The sequence below is a fragment of the Procambarus clarkii genome, chromosome 22 (genome assembly GCF_040958095.1).
Source record: "Procambarus clarkii isolate CNS0578487 chromosome 22, FALCON_Pclarkii_2.0, whole genome shotgun sequence".
NCBI lineage: Eukaryota > Metazoa > Arthropoda > Malacostraca > Decapoda > Cambaridae > Procambarus > Procambarus clarkii.
In genome coordinates this window covers 44,817,375-44,831,025 of record NC_091171.1, presented here as the reverse complement: position 1 = coordinate 44,831,025, position 13,651 = coordinate 44,817,375, and the positions used below count along the sequence as shown (strand labels likewise).

The 13,651-nt window shown below is 42.4% G+C and overlaps 1 protein-coding gene across 1 annotated transcript in view; it reads left to right on the top strand.

The window, feature by feature from the left end:
* Nucleotides 1-12,520, top strand: part of LOC123759742 (divergent protein kinase domain 1C) — a 28,403-nt gene extending 15,883 nt beyond the window's left edge. Inside the window, exon 3 of the mRNA XM_069328923.1 lies at nucleotides 6,629-12,520. Within this exon, the coding sequence (XP_069185024.1) occupies nucleotides 6,819-11,438 (4,620 nt within the window). The 5' untranslated portion in view covers nucleotides 6,629-6,818 and the 3' untranslated portion in view covers nucleotides 11,439-12,520. The remainder of the gene's footprint in view (nucleotides 1-6,628) is intronic.
* Nucleotides 12,521-13,651: the final 1,131 nt, after the last annotated feature.

The window sequence follows — 13,651 nt, the reverse complement described above, 5'->3', positions numbered from 1 at the left end:
ATATATATATATATATATACATGTGTGAGATATATATATGTGTGAGACAAATAAACAAAAAACGCCGCCTCACCCCTGAAGGATTCGAACACTAGGCCACACTGACTGTTCAAAAGAACTGGAAGTCGTCTGATTTTTAACCCAATCTTCGACAGCTTCTGTGACCGTACTTGGGCACAGATATTTTATCAAATCAAATCAAAACAGGAGTTTTCTGTTGCATATTAGTCTTTAATAACATTATGCAACCCTAGATTTCCTGATTAAGAATGTCTCGTGCATCATTCGATTTTTTTGTGTGTATTATTATTAACAAGCTTAGGTATACACAGCAATGTGCTGCTATACCCTATTCTATATGAAAGATTACACAGTGTAGATACAGAACTAGCTATAAGTTCATATAATATTCCCATCTTATAGGATGGTTAGTCATACATGGAGTCAGGGGAGAAAATACCCGCCTTAATACAATTTTCGAGTATTATTATCGTATTATTATACTGCTTATCGCTTGATTCAGTAACTGTTTGGGGGACGCTTTATGCCCTCGTGACTAGAGGCCCAACACACACTGTAGTACGCACTGGCCAGCATCACCCCGTCCTCCTAAGGTTTCTCAATGTCAAGAAACTGTCGGACTAAAGCGCCCTTATCCTAACCTACAAGAGGACCCAAAACGGAAAACGGGACAGTATATGTCAGTTTCGCGAGCCGCTACCATTTTCTAGTACGACAATTGTTTGGTCTTGGATACGGTATACGTCAAAATGCGACGTTCTGTTAAGCGAACGAGCATTAGCGACAAGCCAAGAAGCAGTCAAATTGAAATTGAAATAAGTTTATTGAGGTGTAAATACATACAAAGGGATGAGGTAGCTCAAGCTATTCTCATCCCGTTCAGTACAACGGGTTCATTATATATATATATATATATATATATATATATATATATATATATATATATATATATATATATATATATATATATATATATATATATATATATATGAGACAATCGGAATGATAGCCGACAGAGTGTATCGTGATCCAGCCTGTACTCCTCTTGACATGCCAGAAAGTATTCTGAGGAAACTACTCCAAGCTTGTACTAAAGAGGCACCCTTCTTGAGCCCGGATGGGCACATGTATAAGCAAGTAGATGGGGTCGCCATGGGTTCTCCCCTAGGTGTCCTGTTTGCAAACTTCTACATGGGTACCATCGAGCAAAAAGTCTTAGTCGACATGAACTTGAAACCGGCCATATACTGCAGGTATGTTGACGACATTTTTACACAGGTACCTGATGTCAGACATCTGCAGGAGCTGAAGGAGGCATTTGAGCAGAGTTCCGTGCTGCGTTTCACTTACGAGACGGAAAAGGATGGGAAGCTGCCTTTTCTAGATGTAACAGTCATGGAAAAGGGCGGAGGTTTCCACACTGCAGTCTACACTAAGGAAACAAACATAGGAATGTGCCTAAATGCCAACAGCGACTGCCCTGACAGGTACAAGAGGAGTGTTGTTAACGCATACGTCGACCGTGCTCTCAGCCACAGCTCAGAATGGAAGCAAGTCGACGAAGAACTCTGTAGGGTAAGGCAGGTTCTAGTCAATAACGGCTTCTCCAATGGTTTCATCGAAGACATCATAAGAAGGAAAGTGAAAAGCCATGCAACCTCTGAAGAGACAACTAACACAACACCTATACCCCCTATTAGACTATTTTACAGGAACTTCTTTTCCACAGCCCATAAAACGGAGGAAAGGGTCCTGAAAGATATTGTTAATAGGAACGTTATCCCTACAGACAAAAATCAGAGGATACAACTGACGATTTACTATAAAACCAGAAAAACGGCCAGCCTACTCATGAGAAACTCTCCAGACACAAAACAGAACGCTTTAAAAGAGACTAACGTCGTCTATGCCTTCAAATGCCCACTTGGGGACTGTAAGCTCCAAAAAAACCAGTATATAGGCAAGACAACAACATCTCTTTCTAGGCGTTTAACGATGCATAAGCAACAGGGCTCCATTAAGGAACATATAATCTCTTCCCATAACCAAACCATCGCCAGAGAAATCCTAGTAAACAACACAGAAATCATCGATAGATACAGCGATAGCAGGCGGCTTGACGTTTGCGAGGCACTACACATCAAGAAGTCAACACCAGCAATCAACAGCCAATTATTGCACAACTATATTCTACCCACCACAAGACTCCGCTCCAATATAGAAGCATCAAGAAATATGGACCAATAGGCTTTCTACAAACACTTCTATTCAATACCCATTGTTTCTGTTCTGTCTTGTGTTGATACTTTTAATACCCTATTAATATCCCCTCATGTTCTGTCTTGTGTTAATGCCACATCACTATATGCCACGTCATCCCTCCCACCTCACTCAAATGTAGATATAATAGCAGAGATACGTAAGTTCTAATCAGTTGTGTATTTGTGAAGTCTTTGAAAATGTAATAAGTTTTACGAAACGCGCCCGTGTCGCGTCAGACTAGAAATAAAAATGAATTTTGGAGAAGTGATTTTTGATTTACCTCCAACAGTGAAGTGTAATGTACGAAAGATTGAGAAAATTCGTGTTAGAATTATTAATCTTACTTTTTCGGTCATATTTAATAATATATATATATATATATATATATATATATATATATATATATATATATATATATATAATATGCAATATATATATATATATATATATATATATATATATATATATATATATATATATATATATATATATATATATATATATATATATTGCATATTGTCCTGGGGACCATTCAGGCTTGTTCGCATATATATATATATATATATATATATATATATATATATATATATATATATATATATATATATATATATATATACATATATATATATATATATATATATATATATATATATATATATATATATATATATATATATATATATTATCATTGATATATTTTCATTATTAGTATCAATAAATGATACTGGAGATCTGTGGAGGCGCGACTGCACCCTGCGTGACGGGAGATGTCTCCCGTGAAAAAGGGAGGGTACAGGTCAACAGCTGAATATGACCACATATCCGCAGGTAAAGAATTACCCAGAAGCAGGTATAGATTAGAATAATAGGATTAAGCGGTCAGAGAATAAGGATGGAAGATTAAAGCCTCATTGAACACACAATATATGAATATAATATTGAAATGAGACATAGTAACCCTCTCAGAGTTTTTTCTTAAACTGTTGTGCAATATTGTAACTTAAAAATGGATCAAGTTTGTACATACCAGTACTAACATTGATAAGATTTAGACACTGACTGATTAAGGCAGACTCGATCAAATTCCGTTCCACGAAATCACCGCAATTAGTAATGCTTTTCGCTCAATCCCACTTAATAGTGTGATCACACAAACTCTTGTGTAGCTACAATGCTCTAGACGTTTGGGCAGTTCTAATACTATAAGCATGTTGGGACAACCGCAATTGTAAGGACTTTCCTGTTTGCCCAAGGTACACAGAATCACAATCATTGCAGGGAATCGAATACACACAACCTGCTGTACCAGGAGATTTTTTTTATTAAATTGACCTTGATCGTACTATTAGTGAACACCATATTGATATTAAGTTTCTTAAAAATCGGGGAAAGTTTTTCAAGTCCAATCGCATAAGGTACCACCAATGATTTTCTAATTTCTGGTTTCGGTTTGGGGACGTGATTATAAAACGTACGCTTAGCTTGTCCGAAAGAGCAATCCAAAAACATTTTAGGGTATTGTAAACTCTTCCCAATTTTATATATTTTTGCAATCTCTTCATCAAAAAACTCAGGGCTGCATACCCTCAAAGCTGGAAGAAACATTCCTGAAAATACTGCCTGTTTAACTTTACTATGATGATTCGAATAATAATGAACATATGACCCCACGTTGGTAGGTTTCCTAAACATATTAAATTTGAACTTTCTAGTGACTATGAATCATAATGTCCAAAAACGGAAGAGTACCATTCTCCTCATTCTCACATGTGAATTTTATTGAAGGTACCAAAGAATTAAGTTCATTAAGAAAAACATTTTGGTCTTGGTCACAGCTTGTCCGAACGAGCAATCCAAAAACATTTTAAGATATTTTTAACTCTTATTTTTCACTTTTAACTCTTCCCAATTTCAGTCTGGTTCAATTTCCACCCTTGACAACGGCTGGAAAACGGCCGAAACGTTCATCTTCCTTTCCAAATTCTTTGTGGATTTTCCGCATACAAATGATCAGTGTTTCGTGATCGTCAATTGCATATACTACTTGGAACAAGTTTCAAAAGTAGCTACTTGGAACAAGTTTCAAAAGTAGCTCGGGCTATGGTGAGCCCGTAACTTACCTGGCACAGGAGCGGGGCAAGTAGCACAGGCTAGGGTGAGCCCGTAGTGGACTTACCTGGCACAGGAGCGGGGCAAGTAGCACGGGCTATGGTGAGCCCGTAGTGGACTTACCTGGCACAGGAGTGGTGCTGAATGTGCTGTGGACCGTCCAATTTGATTGATGAAGATTAAGCCACCCAAAAGGTGGCACGGGCATGAATAGCCCGTAAGTTGTGGCCCTTTTGAGCCATTACCAGTATCAAGAGCTGATACTGGAGATCTGTTTAGGTGCGACTGCACCCTGCGTGACGGGAGATGTCTCCCGTGGACCGTCCAAGTGGTTGGGCACCATTTATTTCCCCGTCCTATCCTAAATCCTTATCCTGATTGATTGATAAAGATTAAGCCACCCAAGAGGTGGCACGGGCATGAATAGCCCGTAAACCTTATCCTGACCCCTTCCAAGTGCTATATAGTCGCAATGGCTTGGCACTTGTCCAGTACATTCAGCACCGCTCCTGTGCCAGGTAAGTCCACTATGGGCTACTTGCCCCGCTCCTGTGCCAAGTAAGTTACGGGCTCACCATAGCCCGTGCTACTTGGAACTTGTTCCGAGTAGCTGAATCTATAACAACAACAACGGCACTTGTCCCTGATAGTTCCCATCCCTTCACATGTCAGTTGCTTAATTTAGAAACTGTATTTATGGTTGATCTCGAACCCATTGTTGACGTGACGACGTGCATTGAATTTTGTAACTAGCTCATCAAGATTGTAACTTGCTTAGCTAAATGAATTGTGGGGTTGAGTCCCTGAGCCCATTATGTGCTTCTGTAACCCTTTCCACCACCACCCACAGGATGGGTATGGGGGTGCATAATAAATGATCTAAACATAAAAAACTCCTACAGCTATGACACGCCATTTCCTTGAACACTCAACACACTCACGCTCCATCGCCCTCTTCACTGTCCGGAGGCTCTATTGTAAGTATGCCGTGTGCGTACTTACGATGATTGATTGATAAAGATTAAGCCACCCAAGAGGTGGCACGGGCATGAATAGCCCGTAAGTGGTGGCCCTTTTGAGCCATTACCAGTATCAAGAGCTGATATTGGATATCTGTGGAGGTGCGGCTGCACCCTGCGTGACGGGAGATGTCTCCCATGCGTACTGTTACGACCCTGGGTTCTCCAGTGGAAACCAGAGGTCAAAATTGAGCTATTAAACTTCCTGGTAGCACAGTTGGGCATCTAGAATGTCAATTGTTTGTATCTTCCCTGCCAGACGTAAGACTATTATTGTTTCTCAAAGAGCATTTAAAGACTGAGCTGGGGGTTGATTATTAAATAATAACATAGGCACCAACTTTGCTTACTAATACTTTCTAATCATTCATAAAGTAACAATACGTTGCATAGGGGAAGATCTTTAATGTGCTTAGCTGCACGATCAATTAGGCTCCTCCCGGCACCACGACATGAGGGAGGCAGCTGGTGGCTAGCTCGGTCTTCTCTTGGCTGGTGGCGTGAGGTTAAGACCTACTCTGTGGCTGTATCCCTACTCTCCTTCCTTCTCCTCTTACTTATTTCCCTTACCTGAAGTTCCTGTACCCTTAAGTTAAGTATTATATGGTGTAAGTGTGCCTACTCTGGTAGTAACGATTGGGGAGACTGGGGATAGTATTTTGCCAGTGTTTGGGTACCCCTAAGTGTTGTGTTTTGTATTAGGGTCCCACGTGGTTTCACTACCCTAAGCTGCATCCAGCTTCAGTGCTTATCCAGTAGTACTTTACCCTAGCTTGTTATTAGTGTAAACCTTGTATCCTGCCTACGTGGACCAAGGCTTTTAACGTAAGATAGTGTGGTAAAGTTATTATTATTATTGTTATTGGTGTGAGTGTATATGGGGGGTTGTTAACGGGTTAATAAATAAGTACATGAATTACAGAGTATCTCTTCTTCCAAGGTGGGAGCGCAGTGATCAACCCTTAGACGAACATATTTGGTCTTGTAGCAAGTTATTACTACTGTGGATAGTTTATTTTGGGGGCCGGGCCTTTTAGCTCTCCCATATTTGATACTCCTGTCTTCTAACTACCTATACCCCTTAATAGTACCAGTACCCCATAGAAGCCCCACTCATATCAGTTGTAACAAGTGGGGGCCTGTCCGGGAGGAACATTATAAGTGTAAAAAATTAGATTCTTGAGTGCCAAAATTAAAATTTTTTATTTCCGCAGAACGGTTGTGTGCTAGCCTAGGGTCCAGCTCATCTAGCAAAGGACATTCTTGCACTGACTGGACACCCAGCTGGATCCCTTCACGATTAAGGTTAGTGTGGCCTTGTGTTAGGGGCCGTGCAAATTTTTGTTTTTTTTCCAATTTTTATTTTTTAATTTTTTCTTTGGCTGGGAGCTAAAATTATTAGTGATGTCTTCTGAAATGCAGAACCTGGCAAGGGAGCCTTCAGTGGTAGAGATAAAGAAACTTAAAAAGTCTAATTTAGTATTGTTAGGCCAGGAATTTGGCCTAGAATTAAATGTCGCAGATAAAAAGTGGACTTTGGTGAATGAAATATTACAACATTGTATTGATGAACAACTATTGGCAAGTGATACACCTTTATGCCAGCCTAGCCAAGCAGAAAGTGCAACTCATAGGGAAAGTGAATTAGCTTTAGAGTTAGCAAAAATAAAATTAGAGGAGCAAAAACTCAAAACCGAGGAGGCTAGAATTAGAGCGAATGCCACTGGAACTCCACCTGCCGGGGATTCAAACCCCAGGCATTATGAGAAAAAGCATAATTTGCCTGAATTTTCAGAGTCTGACCCTGAAAGGTTTTTCAACCATTTTCAGAGAGTGGCCACGTCCATGAACTGGCCAAAGGAAGAGTGGGTGAAAATCCTACAGGGAAGACTTAGGGGTAAAGCACAAGATATTTTTATAAACATGCCTGACGACGAGTGTTTCGAGTATGATAAAGTCAGGGAATGTATTTTGCGGGCATATGAAATTACTCCTGAAGCTCACCGCCAAGTTTATCGTAACCTTAGGCCTACTCACAACCAACCGCTCACTGAATTTGTGAATGATCAAATTCGATTATTTGATAGATGGATTCGCTCGGCGAAAGCCGAAACATACGAGGCTCTCAGGAACTTAATTTTAATGGAGCATTTTATAGATGTTATGCCAGAGAACGTATCACAATACATTAAAGGAAGGATAGAGTTAAATTCTAAAATAGGGGATTTGGCCAAGTTGGCAGAAAACTACCAATTGGCGGGCAAAAGGCCCAATAAAAATAATTATACCCCACAGAGTAGCAAACCTTATACCCACAGCCAGTCCAGACCAGCTCATTCTAACCCTTTACCTAATGCACCTTCTGTTTCAGACATAACTAACCCTGTTAAAGTGTCTAGCCCAACGGCACCTAAAGGTGAACCGAAGGGTAATTCTGTTAGTAATGTCTCTTCTCCCCGACGTTTTTGTGGTCACTGTAATCGTTCAAACCACAATATTAGCCGTTGTTGGCAACTGTACCCAGAAAAAAGACCCAATGCTCTAGTTGTGACACAGGGCTTGAGGCCTTCGGAAGGGTTAGGGAGTAAGACCTCCAACCCACAGTGGTTGGACTTGCTTACCCCATTCTTATCGAAAGGGAGACTACTTTTGTCTGAGGGTTCTTCCTGGAAGGACGTGGTGATCTTCCGAGACACCGGTGCCATCCAGACTTTAATTTTAGAGAGTGCATTGCAAGGTGCCAACACTCTCGACACTGGAGAGGTGGTACTGGTCGAGGGTGTCACTAGTGATACTCGGGCAGTACCCCTCCATAAGGTTACCCTGGAATCTGATTTCCACAAGGGAGTTTGTACAGTCGGAGTCACTTCATACCTACCTTTCCCTAATGTTGATGTAATAGTTGGTAATGATTTAGCAGGGGATAAGGTAGGGGACTCCAGACTGCCTATTATGTTGCCTACCCCTAAGGTTTGCCTGGATCCACCCGCCGCAGAGGATAATGTTGTGTACCCTGCGTGCGCGGTGACCAGGTCTATGGGACTTAAATGTAAGGGCAGCCCTGTGCTTGCCAAGGTGGTAAATCCCGAGGTCACGAGGAGTTTTCCGAGTGGTGAAAACCAAGTGGACCTCGCGGACACATTCATGGCCCGACTCGATGACGTGGCCGAGGACATTGTGGAGAGCCTGCCACTGCCGTCTACCGAGAGTAGTGGAGAGGTGGAGGAGAACAATGTTGAGCCTCGGCCAATGGCATCTGACCAAGGCCTAGATGCCTCCTTGAGTGAGTTACAGAAAGCTGACCCCACTCTTGCAGATTGTCATGAAACAGCCGTCTCTATGGAGGAAATTGTAGACGCAGCAACTGGGTACTACTACAATGATCGGATTTTGATGAGAAAATGGAGACCACAGGGGGCTCCCTTGTCAAATGAGTGGGAGGTAGTCCACCAGGTTATGTTGCCGACCTGCTATAGAGAAAGAGTTTTGGCAGCTGCTCATGATGATCCTATGGGGGGACATCAAGGTATTAATATTACGTATCACAAAATTTTAAAGTATTTTTTCTGGCCCAAGCTGAAAAGCGATGTGGCAAAATTTTGTAATGCGTGTATTGTTTGTCAACTGGTTGGGAAACCAAACCAGACTCCACCTAAAGCTCCTCTAAGGCCTATTGTCGTGCCAGAGGAACCATTTTCTCATGTGGTAATGGACTGTGTTGGACCATTACCTAGAACTAAGTCTGGTAATATTTACCTAATCACGATGATGTGTATCACTACTCGTTACCCAGAGGCTTTTGCTGTAAGGAACATCCGAGCAAAAACTGTTGTTGCTCGTATGTTGCAATTTTTTTCCACTTTTGGACTGCCTCGGGTCGTGCAAACTGACAATGGTACTAATTTTAAGTCTGATGTTTTCGAGCAATTTTGTAAGGAACATGGAATAACTCATAAGGTTTCCAGCCCATACCATCCACAGAGTCAGGGGGTAATTGAACGTTTCCATCTAACTCTGAAGCAGATGTTGAAGACATCGTGCGAGAGTTCCCACACCTTCTGGGATGAGAATTTACCGTATGTTTTGTTTGCGGCTAGAGAGGGATTACAAAGTTCACTGGGCTGTTCTCCTTTTGAGTTAGTCTTTGGCCATAAAGTTCGTGGACCCTTGCAAATGTTACAGGAGAATCTGTTAGGGAACGTAACGTTATCCGAAGGTTCGGCTTTCTTTGCGCAACACCTGCAGAGACTCAAGGACTGCAAGGCGGCTGCATTTAAGTATCTTGGCAAGGCCCAAGAAAAGATGAAAGAACGTAACGATGCTAAATCTAAGTTACGGGTATTTCAGCCTGGCGACCCTGTCCTGGTATTAAAGCCTCGACTAGGGAACACTATGTCCCACAAGTACGAAGGCCCCTACATTGTGACAGAAAAGACGGGGGACCTCACGTACAAAGTGAGGCACTCTGACAAACGTAACCAGGTAATGCTCATACATGTAAATCGACTGAAGAAGTTCCAGGGCCCCAGGCCCATTGCACTAACCAATGTTTCCATTTCCAGTGAGAGAGGGGATGATTGTTCTGGGGACCCAACTAATTTCATTTTCAATAATTCTAGTTCTGTGAATGCTGTGGAGGAACTGTCCCATTTGCAGATGGCCCAACGTGAAGAGGTGCAGTCGTTGGTTGATGAATTCTCCAGTCTGTTCGGGGAGGTCCCGACCCAGACTGATGCCATTTGCCATGATGTCGAGTTGACGGACTACACTCCCATTCGCCTTCAACCCTATCGGATGAGTCCAGAAAAGAAGGCCATCGTACGGAAGGAGGTCGACTTCTTGCTCCAGCACGGCCTCATCCGGCCGAGCCAGGGCTCTTGGTGCTCGCCCTGCCTTTTGGTCCCCAAACCAGACGGCTCCTGGCGATTATGCACCGACTATCGGCAGCTCAACAAGGTGACCATTGTGGATGCCTATCCGCTGCCCCTCCTCGAGGACTGCATTGACGAGTTGGGAAATGCCAAGTACGTTTCGAAATTCGACCTCTCGAGGGGGTATTATCAAATCCCACTCACTGAACGTGCTAAACAGCTCACCGCGTTTGTGACACCCGAGGGTGTTTTTGAGTATCAGGTGTTACCGTTCGGCTTGCGTAATGCCCCTGCCACGTTCCAGAGACTCATGAACTCTCTACTCGCTAAGGTGCCAAATTGTCGGGCGTATTTAGATGATATCGTGCTGTTTGACAGTAATTGGGCTGACCACATAGCTAGGTTACGCCAGTTGTTTGCCATCTTGAAAAGGGCAAATCTTACCTTAAATGCTAAAAAGTGTCATTTTGGCCAAGGCACAGTGACGTACCTCGGTTATGAAGTGGGCCAAGGAAAAGTGTTACCTCGGCAAGATAAAATCAATGCCATTCTGGAGTATCCAGTACTAAAGTCTAAAAAGGATGTTCAAAGATTTATCGGTATGTGTGCGTACTATCGACGTTTTTGTCAGAACTTTTCCAGTGTTGCCACTCCTCTCACAGACTTGTTGCGGAAAGCCGTTAAATTTAAGTGGTCATCAGACTGTGCAGAGGCATTTAAAAATTTGAAATTGATCTTAGCTTCCGCCCCAGTGCTTGCTAGTCCAAGGTTCGACCGACCGTTTAAAATTCATGTTGACGCGTCTGACTCGGGTGCTGGTGCAGTGTTGTTGCAAACTGGGGATGATCAGGTGGAACACCCAGTATATTATTACTCTGTGAAATTCGACAAGGCGCAACGCAATTATTCAGTGGTAGAAAAAGAGGCGTTGGCGCTAGTGTTAACATGTAAAAAGTTCGAAGTTTACCTCACAGGTAATATAGTGGAAGTGTACACGGACCATAACCCACTAGTCTTCCTGACTCAGATGAAGGGTAAGAATAAACGCATCCTCAGGTGGGCGTTGTACCTACAGGACTTCAATCTTTCCATTACCCACCTACCGGGCAGACTCAACGTGATAGCCGACGCTCTGTCCCGGTTGCCTGAATAACATTCATCTGAGCCACAGAAAGCCATTTACCAACCGTCATGCTTTAGTTAATTTTTTTTAGGTTCTCCTGTGACATTAAATATTCCGTGTCCAATTTATTTACTTCCCTGTTCTTTTATTTTTTTGTGTATGTTTTTTTTTTTTTTTCTTTCAGAGAACTCCTTTGTATTTTTTTTTTTTGCAAAGAAATTGCTTTTGATTGATTTTTTGTTTTTGTCATATGTTTTTCTTTTTGTTCTCTGTATACTCTTACAAAAAAATATGACTACTATTCTAGTAGTCACATTTTTTTTTCTCTGAAGGGGGGAGGAGTGTTACGACCCTGGGTTCTCCAGTGGAAACCAGAGGTCAAAATTGAGCTATTAAACTTCCTGGTAGCACAGTTGGGCATCTAGAATGTCAATTGTTTGTATCTTCCCTGCCAGACGTAAGACTATTATTGTTTCTCAAAGAGCATTTAAAGACTGAGCTGGGGGTTGATTATTAAATAATAACATAGGCACCAACTTTGCTTACTAATACTTTCTAATCATTCATAAAGTAACAATACGTTGCATAGGGGAAGATCTTTAATGTGCTTAGCTGCACGATCAATTAGGCTCCTCCCGGCACCACGACATGAGGGAGGCAGCTGGTGGCTAGCTCGGTCTTCTCTTGGCTGGTGGCGTGAGGTTAAGACCTACTCTGTGGCTGTATCCCTACTCTCCTTCCTTCTCCTCTTACTTATTTCCCTTACCTGAAGTTCCTGTACCCTTAAGTTAAGTATTATATGGTGTAAGTGTGCCTACTCTGGTAGTAACGATTGGGGAGACTGGGGATAGTATTTTGCCAGTGTTTGGGTACCCCTAAGTGTTGTGTTTTGTATTAGGGTCCCACGTGGTTTCACTACCCTAAGCTGCATCCAGCTTCAGTGCTTATCCAGTAGTACTTTACCCTAGCTTGTTATTAGTGTAAACCTTGTATCCTGCCTACGTGGACCAAGGCTTTTAACGTAAGATAGTGTGGTAAAGTTATTATTATTATTGTTATTGGTGTGAGTGTATATGGGGGGTTGTTAACGGGTTAATAAATAAGTACATGAATTACAGAGTATCTCTTCTTCCAAGGTGGGAGCGCAGTGATCAACCCTTAGACGAACATATTTGGTCTTGTAGCAAGTTATTACTACTGTGGATAGTTTATTTTGGGGGCCGGGCCTTTTAGCTCTCCCATATTTGATACTCCTGTCTTCTAACTACCTATACCCCTTAATAGTACCAGTACCCCATAGAAGCCCCACTCATATCAGTTGTAACACGTACTTACACAACCCATTGTACTACCTACTTGTACATAAGTAATATAAGGGTCCCAGTAGTACAGTCGGGTTTGTTCTCGACTCACAGTCGAGAATTCCGGGCGGGACAGAAATGGTTGAGCCTATTTCCAATCACCTAATACATCTATTCACCTAGCAGCAAGTAGTGTAACGTCTTGAGAAAGGAGGAACTGGACTCGTCGAGTGTTACATTGTGAATGTTGAAGATGTGCGGTATCTCTCCAGCCTCTGTGCCCAACCACTATACCAGTTTAGTCTGACTGACGCTGCCCATGTTGTTGTTTTAGATTCAGCTACTCTGAAGAAAAAGATGCAAGTAGCACGGGCTATGGTGAGCCCGTAGTGGCACAGGAGCGGGGCTGTAACTGCTGTCGTTGTTGTTGTTGTTATAGATTCAGCTACTTGGAACAAGTTCCAAGTAGCACGGGCTATGGTGAGCCCGTAGAGGTCTTACCTGGCACAGGAGCGGGGCTGTAACTGCTGCCGATGATTGATGAAGATTAAGCCACCCAAGAGGTGGCACTGGCATGAATAGCCCGTAAATCTGCCGATGGGCTGTCGTAGCTTATACTCTTGGGTGGCTCAATCTTTATCAATCGTAGCTTATATTACAATACACACAGAAATTACAATAACGTGATATATCAAACCACAATAACGTGTTTTGAAGTAAGGATGTAGAGGTAGAACATTTGGTTGACAGAGCCTGGGGGGTTCAGTCCCTGAGTCCATTATGTGCCTCTGTAACCCTTTCCACTACCGCCCACAAGATGGGTATGGGGTGCATAATAAATGAACTAAACTAAACAGAGCCTGGGTGCACGGGGGAATTGTGTGAAACCCCGATTGGGCTTCGGAGAAACTTCGGGATCCTAGTGAGGGCAGTAGCACTCCA